The sequence below is a fragment of the Propithecus coquereli genome, unplaced genomic scaffold, assembly GCF_000956105.1.
Source record: "Propithecus coquereli isolate 6110/MARCELLA unplaced genomic scaffold, Pcoq_1.0 Scaffold289, whole genome shotgun sequence".
NCBI lineage: Eukaryota > Metazoa > Chordata > Mammalia > Primates > Indriidae > Propithecus > Propithecus coquereli.
Genome location: NW_012148496.1, coordinates 378,061 through 388,982, shown reverse-complemented (window position 1 = coordinate 388,982; position 10,922 = coordinate 378,061). Strand labels below are relative to the sequence as shown.

The following is a 10,922-nucleotide window of genomic DNA, read 5'->3' as shown; positions in this document are numbered from 1 at the left end:
AAAATAAAATAAAATAAAATAAAATAAAAAAGGACCAAAATGAGCATCCCCTATGACACAAACACATATGATATTTATCAAAGCAACATTAGTTACAGTGAAAAAAATTAGCTACAACCTAACTCTCCAATGGAGCAATAATTAATTATGTCAATCTAAAAAAAAAAAAAAAATCAAGGGGTGGGCCGGGTATGGTGGCTCATGCCTGAAATCCCAGTGCTTTGGGAGGCTGAGGAGGAAGGATGGCTTAAAGAGAGGAATTAGAGATCAGCCTGGGCAACAAAGGGAGACCCCATCTATACAAAGATAAAAAAATTAGCCAGGTGTGGTGGCATGTGCCTGTATTCCTAACTACTTGGGAGGCTGAGGTGGGAGGATTGCTTGAGGTCAGGAGTTTAAGCTGACAGTGAGCTATGATCCCACCACTGCACTCCAGCCTGGGTAACAGAGCGAGATCCTATCTCTTAAAAAAATAAAATAAGTGAGGGGTTCCTAGTAGAGCAGATGGTATGAGCACTGACCAATCAGCATGGATGTAGGTCATAATGCCAGGTATTAGTAACACTTGCATGTTGGCAGGGGCTGAGGGGGTATGCATTTGTAGAAGCTGTGGAGGCATTTGGGGGCAGGCAGTCATTTTTTATCAACTAGCATGGAAGGCTTTCTTTTTTTTTTTTTTTTTTTGATACAGGGTCTCACTCTGGGCTAGGGTGCAGTGGCATCATCACGGCTCGCAGCAACCTCAAACTCCTGGGCTCAAATGACCCTCCCTGTCTTAGCCTCCTGAATAGCTGGGACTACAGGTGCACACCATTGACGCCCGGCTAATTTTTTTTTTGTAGTGACAGTGAGGTCTTGCTATTGCCCACGCTTCAATTCATTTTAACAACTGGTATAGCAGCACCAGTACATGCTGGCTACATGCCATCCTGTCCATTGGCATGGTGGCAGCTAACAGTACCAGGCTCTTATTCCATGCCAGACACTGTAGAGCATACCTCATAACAGCTCTAAAGAGGGCATTGTTATCATTTTTCTTTTACAGATGGCAAAAAAGACTTAAGAGGTTCAATGACTTTCCCAAGTTCGTTCTGCTTGTAATGAGAGTGCTGAGATTCAACCCCTGGTCTACTTGACAACAAAACTTAGCTAATGCATTTTCCCCTTCCCAAACAGGATACTTTTCATCTGTCTGAATGGTTCAACTACTGTTCTAATTGAATAAACAAAGTCACCTATTACAGCTCTTTCTAGCACCAAGACCCCAAAATACATTGTCAATCTCATATGAGACAAATAAAAAAATTATCAGTCTAAAAATTATAGAGAAGCTAACGCATCCATTCATTCATTCATTCAGTTAATATCTACTGCCTGCCTACCAATGTGTCAGTTATTTGGCTAGATGCTGGAGAACCCCAAGTTACTCAAGAACTTTGCTTTCATGGAGCTTACACAGCAATTTCAAGATGACAATTCCCTCTTGGCCTAAAGGTATATGCTGCCTATTTTTAAGCCAACATCACTGTGTTGAAGAGCAGAAAGCTCCAGGCCCAGGCAGGAGCAGTCGAGGATCATATTTACTGGGGAAGAAGAGAGGCTGGGCTAGTCTACTCCAGAGCTTCAACAAATGTTTACTCCCACCTGGGCCAAGATCAACAGTCACATAAAGAACCCTGAGAAAGTACCATGACTCCTGGGAGATACCCTGACTCTTGGGCCATTTCTACATCATCTGCTGGGATGTCATTATTTCTTTAGGTCCATTGGGTAAAATGGAATAGACACAAATAACTGAGAAGACAATCGGCAATTCCTGGGAGTTAGCTGGTGTTGACTTTCACTGTTAAGGAAAGGAACCTACTATTTAAACAAGCTGTACCTTTGAGAAGACAACTCTATAACTTTGTGAAATGTTATAGTATAGGTTATGGTTCCAGAACATGTGCTACCACCATCATTACCAGTGTGAACACTAGAAGGCATTTTTATAGGTATGACCTGAGAATCTCCTTCTTATCTAGAAACAATCTGTTTAGTCCTCAAAATGTTATGTAAATATATTTGCTTGGAAGGTATAATGAGAATTTTCATTTCAGGGATGCAGAAAACCACTTTGTGCTCACGATAAATATAAAGCTATTTTAAACTCCATATCACCTTCGCACAAATAAATATTCATTTAAACTAACATAAACACATACCCCTATACACTCTTCCTTCATCTTCCTTTATTATTCTGCCCCTTAGTCAGGTCAAACTAACCTCCTTGGATGCAGGTCCCTTGTCATATTTCAGGTTGCTAGGTAGATGTTAAAAGTGTGCTGAGTATGGCACTCTGGTGAAAATTTAAGATGGCTAGAAGATCTTTTCAACCAACTTAGACCCCATCAAGTCTAGAAAGGGGGGATCCTACCTTCTCAATGTGTGGCTTAGTCAAATAACCCTCACATATGTTATTGCTCTCACCTTCGATATAGCTTGGACTGTCCAAAAGTCATAATTACCAATGGTACATGGAAGGTAGTCAAGACTAGAATGACCTGGAGAGAGACAAAAGCATTCCATAAATGAGAAAGATATTTCAATTACATGCTGATACGTGATGGGATTAAGTCAATACCTGAAATATTTCTGATAGTCCTACTTTGTAGTAGCCCTTATTGTAATATATCCCAAAACCAAGAAGGATCAAGTTACTAAGGCTTACTTACAATGATTCAAGAAGTTCGCAGCTCATTTTGTTGCAATGATCCCTATCACCTACACTTGAAGCAGCGAGGCAGAGCTACTTAAATACACATTATAATAAAGAAAGGACTTAACTATTTGATATCCATATTATCTAAGATACTCTCAGATAAGAATCATCTCTTTTTTCTGCTTACAGAGGCTAGACTAGTGTGGGTGTTCTTACAGAGGTCACTATGTTACATTTATTTATCTGTCCTTTTCTTTTCCCTACTGCTAGTTTTCTATAAAATTCATTTTTAAATAACTATTTTTCTACAGAAAAATATGCAGGAGGAAATGATTCTGGATAGATGAGTACAATAGTCGAGGGAGTCTAAAAAAGCCGTATAATAAGAAACCTTGGAGATACCAACTATCTCAGATAAAAGGGTAAATCATAGAAATTAGGATATAACTCAAACTTTAGAAGACACTAAGACATGCTTAAAGAAATTCTACTGGAAGTTTAAAAATTAATTAAAATAAGAAATTTAAGATTCACTTTTCAGCACCAAATTTTTATTTCTTTAGGGTTTCTGATATAGCTATCATGTGTCTCAATGTTATCACACATCCATTACTGGAATACCGGGAGGCATGAAACACTGCCCTGTACTTGTTCAGGCAGGATAACAACAAACCCTGATTTAAGACCTGGGGCCAATGCATCCTCAGCTTACCCTCCTAGTGGGAGATCATCTATATACTAGGAGGGACAAGGAGCTGAATGACTCTCCCTCTGCTCCCCCAATCCTGGCGGTACTTCCTTTGTGGTAGGGGCAAGGACAACAGATGGAGCTGAACAACCATGAGCCCATGGGCATCACAGTCCTTCAACACAACTGTGGAAAAGGACATAGGAACAATACAGTTTGAAGGAAAAATGACGAGATGTTTAAGGCACATTTTCTGCTTCTACACAGGGGTTTTCCCAAGTATTTAATATTATGGGGTTCCATTCTCAGCACACAGCACTCTCTTTCCTATTTCTTCTTCTTGCTCATCTTGATGCTAAGCTGCCACCAAGGACTAAAAAGGTATCAATCTATCCTACTAGGAAAGAAAGTGGTCTCAAGACGTTCTCAGTTCTAAAGCAAAACCAAACCAACTACAACTTCCTGAAAATCTGTCCTACAAATGTGCTTCTGCAATTGAGGATGAAGATGGTTTCAGAAAGTAATGATATTAGGTGCTTAAACTCCCAAAATCCACATCGTCTTGCTAGGGCTGAAATAACAGACTCAAAATATGACTTACCCCAGTGCTATCTCCAACCCAGGACAAGGATACTGAGCCTCTGAGATCATCAAACACATGCTATAAGGAAAAATAAAATAAAATTGATTTAGAAATGATATCCACACTCCTTCAATCTTTCCCTTCCTTAAGTAATTCAGAACTTCATTACTGTTCAGAGTAATTAAGTTCATAATTATAAGGGGATATGGATTCCCAGAACAAAATTTGGGAGAGGAGGAATTTAACTGCTTAACCTGAATCACAAATAACTTGGAAATATATTCTCTCTCACACAAAGTAAGCCAAGCAGATGCGTTTTCTTCATTGCACCAGATGGGGAGATGGAATAATCTAATTGCTTTCTCCAAAAGAACTAAATATAAAGACATAGCAATGTATTTTTAGAATGCTTTAAAACAAGAGATCATAGCCCACACTGACAGACATAATTGTAACCCAATCAGTATAATTTAAATTTTTCTGGGAAGCCTTCACAGTATAGCTGAATAGTTAGTAGCTGGATTCCTTTTGCTTCTAGGCTAACTCACTCAAAATGACAAGGGGCAGAAGCAAGAAGCAAATGCCCTTGTTTCACCTTTTTATTTGATAATAATAGAAATAATAATAATAATAATAGAACAATCTTACTAGAGTTGCAGTGGGAGCGGGGAGACAAAAAAGGGAAAGCTCATATATTATATCCAAAGTATGGTAAGCATGTTAAAATATAGTTATAATAATCATTATAGGTGCTTTTAGGTTTTGTTTTTCAAATACTTCCTTTTTCTATTTATAAAATAATATATATTCATTATAGAAAATGTAGACAATTACAAGGAGATATAATAAAGAAAATGTCATTTATAATCTTAACACACAGACATATTCAAGGTTAACATTATATGTACAACCTTCTAGTCTCTATCATTTTTTAACTGATAAAAAAATAAAAATTCCAAAGAGGCAATACTTGTACTTGGTAAAAATTCCTAACCATATAGGAATTACATACTATATACGGCATATATAACAAAGATCCTTCCCTTTTTCGGGCCACGTGCTCACCACCCAAGCCCCATTCTTCACAGGGTTTAATAGTTTAGTATATATTTCTACTAAATGTTGATCACTATTCTTCTTTATTAAGACTTATACTTTAAAATTTAAGTTTTAAACATGCCCCGCCTTCCCAAATATGAGCAGTTCCTTATGAGCAGAGGATGTAACTTCATACCTCTCAGTGCTCCCTGTGCCTACCACAAGGCTCCTTTGCATGCTTAATAAGCATTTGTTGAAAATTATTATATATCCTTCCCAACCCACAAACTCAATCTCAAAATAGAGCATGTCTATAAATGGTGGGATGCCAGCTATTTGGTCACTCAAGCCACCAAACCCAGCAGAGAAGTCTAAAGAAACAGAACTCAAAACATGAACTGTTTTGCTTATCTTCTAATTTTCTCTTGTGGTCTTCCTGAATAGGCCTCTAAATTTTACCTATGCTATTTTCCCCTGGACTATAAGTACCTTTGAAGTCAAAAGAATCTCTTTTACAATCTCTGTAAGCGACACAATTAGTGTCTTGCACAGGGCTTGCTCAGTAAATACTGGTTCACTCTCAAATGCTCAGCACAGCTTCTCATAGCCTCTGCAGGGCAGAAAGGCTATTCAGACACATAGGCTTGCCAAGCATCTGAGAAAAAATAGGGCTGCTATAGACACCTGGAACCAGAAGCTTAAAAACTGACATAGAAGTGTGTCTTGTAGTATAGTTCACACTGAGTAAGACTGCATGTTCTCTTGAGTGAGGATACAGTGTCTGAAATTACATCAATGAGTTCCTTGAGGAGAAGCAGGAATATCTAGAGCTACCAAGGGCTAAAAGTAATCTAAACATAGGTTATCTTTCCAAGGAAGATTCTGATCATGATGACTGATGAGGACAAAAGAAAAATTCCATCAACTACGGCACTGGAGTTCATGGTTCTCTTGATCAGACTATAAGATAGTCTTGAGCCAATCAGGACCTACAACTTTTACTTTTCAGGCAATTCTCTATGAACCTCACCTAGTCAGTGCAGACTCGCATGACCCACATTTTCTTATTGGTCAATCACAGCATGAAGAGGATTAATAGATAGAACTGGAAAAAACAATATCTGGACCTCCCACAGGACCAGGAATAATTCTTGTTCCCCCAAAACACAGTAGAACCCCTCATATTTCAAGGGAATTGGGTAGCATACTCATATTCACCTAAGCAAGCTAACAACTCAGCTTCACCTAAACAACTGAAATGATAATTGACCTTGTTCATCATCTAGAGTTTTTTTGGAAATGTAGGCCAGATTTAACTATAATTGTGGTTAACCTTCCCTCCCAAGCCCCCCAATAACCAATTAACATTTGCTTTTGAAAATGTATGAATTCATTGCAAAACTCATCCACCTACAGCAAATGTAACTGATTTTTAAAACATTTCTGTCTCTAACATTTTTATACTGGTAAAAGTTAAAAAAAAAAAAAAAAAAAAAGGAAGAAACCAAGTCTAACAGCAGACCAAAGCTCAACCGGAAAGAAAGGGTCATACGGAAAGGAGATAAATCCAAGAGAGGTGGGGGACCAAGAGTACAGATTCAATCCTGCCCCTTCAATGGGAGAAGGAATATGGGTGACAACCTGGTCATAGTTAGGAGACAGAATTCACAGGAGTCAGCACAAAGCCTTCAGTTCTAACCCCTAGTCATTTATCACATTTAACACAATGCACATGTCATTCTACATTGTGGTGGCATCTTAAGTCTTTCAAGATATGTATTACAGTACTTTTAACTATAGCGACAAGAACCTTGTCTGCCCCCCTCACTAGACCTGAAGCCCATCTGGTGAAGGGATCAAGCCTATATATTTTAGCAAATAATATATAGCATAGCATATGGTAGGCACTCAATAAACACCGAATCCATTTTCTTTAAGAACTACTTGTGAAGCTCTAAAAAGGAGGATGATGAAGTGAAAAGCTAAGGCCAGACCCACTTCATTTCCCCATGACAGAAACAAGTATGAAATGTAAAAGATCTATTCTGAGAGGACTTCTGCTCTGGGCCAAGATGGAGTGATAGGGATCAGATTCACCCTCCCGTGAAACAACTAATAAAAAAAACCACAGAATATGTGAAACAACAGTCTTCAAGATCTCCAACATCAGGCAGTGAAGGACAATGACCCCTGAAAGATAGGAAATGAACAAAGAGGGCCCTACAACTGCCCTAGTTTACTGCCTGGAGAGAATTTTCAGGTCGTAGGTCAGGAAAGGGGAGCACAGGCAAAGCCCAGAGGTCTCCCTATTGAAGAGATGAAGCTGGTAGTGTGGGGAGGCCAAAGAGGCCAGAGTTGGCTAGAGAGGAAAGAGTGGCACAGAGAGAGAACTCTGGAGCTCTGTAGAGGGAGCTCCCCAACCACCCACCAAGTCTTCTGGAGGAACAGTGATTAGCACACAAACTACCTATGACCAGGGAAAGAATTACCTGAAAGGACTGGAGAGAACAATATCAGGACCTCACACAGGACCAGGAATAATTCCTGTTCCCAACAACCACAGTAGAACACCTCATATTTCAAGGGAATTGGGTAGTATACTCAGAAAAATTTACTTCTGTAGTGAAGAAAAATTAACCCTAGACTAAATGCTGTTCTGATCCTGCCTAAAAGAGCTTTATAAGCAAGACCGAAAAGGATCAAACTGTTTCCAAGTGACCTGTGTCCCACAACAAAGTTCATGAATATTTATACAAGAATACTAAAAGATCTAGCACCAAACAAGATAAAATTCACAATATCCAACATTTAATCAAAAACCACCAGGCACGTGAAGAAAACAGGACCCATAAAGAAGAGAAAAATCAATCAAACTGACTCAGAGATAATACAGATAATAGAATTAGTAGACGAGGGCATTAAAACAGTTATAACTATACTCCAGAGAATAGCTTGAGCATATTAAATAAAGACATAAAAGATATTTTTAAAAGACTCAAAAAAGACTTGTAGAAATGAGAATTACAATGTCTCAGAAGAAAAATAACTGGATAGGAGAAACAGGAAATTAGACATTGCAGAAGAGATTAGAGAACTTGAAGACATACCAACAGAAACTATCTGAAGTGAAATACAAGAGGAAAAAAAGACAGAAAAAGTGAATAGAGCATCACTGAGCTGTAGAACAACTTCGAATAACCTAATATATTAATATATGCAATTGAAGTCTCTGGAGGAGGTCGGGGGGAACAGGAACAGAAAAAAAAAATGAAGAAATAGTAGTCATAACTTTGCCAAAATTGATGAAAAGTATAAACTCAGGCCGGGCATGGTGACTCACACCTGTAATCCTAACACTCTGGGAGGCCGAGGCAAGGGGATCCCTTGAGGTCAGAAGTTTGAGACCAGCCTGAGCAAGAGCGAGACCCCATCTCTACTAAAAATACAAAGAAATTAGCTGGACAACTAAAAATATATAGAAAAAATTAGCCGGGCATGGTGGCATGTGCCTGTGGTCCCAGCTACTCGGGAGGCTGAGGCAGAAGGATCGCTTGAGCCCAGGAGTTTGAGGTTGCTGTGAGCTAGGATGATGCCACGGCACTCTACCCTGGGCAACAGAGTGAGACTCTGTCTCAAAAAAAAAAAAACAAAAAAAAAAATGATAAAAATGACAGCAAGGCAGATCATACCCAAATTATCTAAAACCAGTGATAGAGAAAAATCTTAAAGGCATCTAGAAAAATGACATTGCATATGGAGAAACAAAGAATGATAGACTTTTCCTCAGAAATAATGCAAGCCAGAAGATAGGGCAGCAACATCTTTAAAGTATAAAGAAAAGACTGCGAACTAGAATTCTATAATCAATGAGAATATCTTTTAAAACTGCTGGTTTCAAAAAACAAAAGTTCTGTTCTTCTGCATTTGTCCATTGTTCTTTGGCATTTTTGATAACCACAAGGGAGAGAACTAAACCAGTGCAAAAAATCTGAAAAACAGCTGAAGTTTCATCTTTCCACGTAAAACCAACTATTCTGGCTCCCAACTGTCACAGCTCAAGTGATCTCCTCTTTCTAGGTATTATATTATTTTCACAGCACTTATGGACACTCCTTCTACATATATATTTGTCTGCCTCTCAAATTATGTTATGAATTCTCAATGGCTGGCACTATAATTTGGTGTTACCCATCAGGACTAGCACAAGGACTTATACATATTAGGTACTCCACAAACATCTCCATAAAAGTTTATTCAGAAACTCCTACTACTAACATTACTGATCTTTATGTAACCTTACTTCTGCCTTGGTTACTACTGTTACAGTAAATAATGACTGAATAGGGTTTATTCCTGCTCCCTCACAAGCCAGCCAAAACACTGTTAAATACTAGTATGTGTTCTTTGGTGTTCGCACATGTAATGGTGACCTTACTCCTATCCTTTCCACTGTAGTTACCGTTACCTCTATGTAGTTAAAAGCTGCTAAAGATGCCCTCACACCCAAGTGTTTAAAGGCATTGACTATACAGAAGAAAAATTAGAAATCTGAGTATGAAGAAATAAATGTCTGAATACTGAGATTTAAGGAGAGCTCACAGAGGTGGAGCAGATACAAGCAATAGCAAGACGGTGGTAGAAGGTAATTGCGTAGGTAGAATAAACAGTAAGATATATGCAGGAGTCTTGAAAAATTTCAAAGGGTAACACAAATAAAATCTCAATATCACCAACTAGTAAAGTGCTGAGTATACAGTAGATGCTGTGAAGTACTTGTTAAATAAGAACTTCAAGATCTTATAAACAAAATTAAGGTTGAAATAGAAGGAAAATAAAAATAGAGAAAAGAAATTATGTTTGAGAAGACACTTTAGGAACAGTACTTTTGCTTGAAAGACACAAAGAAAGCTGAGATGAAGCCACAGGATCACTTACTCAGACAGGAACGGTTTCCAATGGTATACAGAGCTGAATATAATCAACCAATAAGTTATGGTTCAATTGTTCTAATCAAAGCAATGGAAAAAGAATAAAAGAAATATGAGCAGAGGATAAAGCTTTGTGGCCAGAAAGAACTGAAAGGCAGAATAATTCCTTTAGGAAGGGAAAACAAAAATCCCAGACACAATATCACCAATGAATATTCTACAATATTAAAATACTGAACCACATAAAAACATTTAGGAGTAGGCAGTCCAGTCAACAGAAGGTAGAGTGAATGTCTATCTCAAGCACTGTTATAAAAAAAAATGTTATGTGTTAGTTGTATAAATGACAAATCAACTGTGGAGTGTGGAGAGAGTTATGCTACTCTAATGTAGTACGCTTAAGAGGTAGATTATTTAGCACGAAGAGAACATCATCTGGTCTAAGGAGTCAGCAAATGTATGATCTAGAAATAGGTCAAAATGAAGGAAAACTATATAAATATGTTGTTTCTCTGATTAACAGTCCAAAAGCCAGTATCCGGAGGAGCCACAGAACAAATGCAGTAATTCAGACTACCTAACCATGTCCTAGGGTAGGAAGCTCAGAAATCTAGAAGTTTAAGACCAGTTGGGTAAAATGTCAGCTTGAATCTATCAGGAACAGATGAGCATGAAACTATATTGCTGCTTCTGGAGAAATTTATTAATCCTGTGGCATAGTTACTGGTACAGGAATAGATAAGACAGATCAGTGGAACAAAACAGAGTCCAGGAATGGATAAGGTTTCTTTTAGAATATGATAAAGCCAGCACTTCAAGTTAGTAGTAAAAGAACATTGGAAAAACTGGCTATTTGGAAAAAAATAAAAATCTGAATTCCTCTCTTTTTGCTACTCCCAAATAAATTCCATATAGGGCAAAAATTTACAAGTAAAAAGTAAAATTATAAAAATACTAGCAATATAAGTGAATATTTTAACAATC

At 38.0% G+C, this 10,922-nt stretch overlaps 1 protein-coding gene across 3 annotated transcripts in view; it reads right to left on the bottom strand.

The window, feature by feature from the left end:
• SORT1 (sortilin 1) overlaps positions 1-10,922 on the bottom strand; it is a 70,927-nt gene that overhangs the window by 43,883 nt on the left and 16,122 nt on the right. For all 3 annotated transcript variants that reach the window (XM_012648536.1, XM_012648535.1, XM_012648537.1), the window contains exons 2-3: positions 3,991-4,050; positions 2,470-2,543 (exon numbers count right to left, since the gene is read on the bottom strand). In XM_012648536.1, the coding sequence (XP_012503990.1) occupies positions 2,470-2,543; positions 3,991-4,050 (134 nt within the window). The remainder of the gene's footprint in view (positions 1-2,469; positions 2,544-3,990; positions 4,051-10,922) is intronic.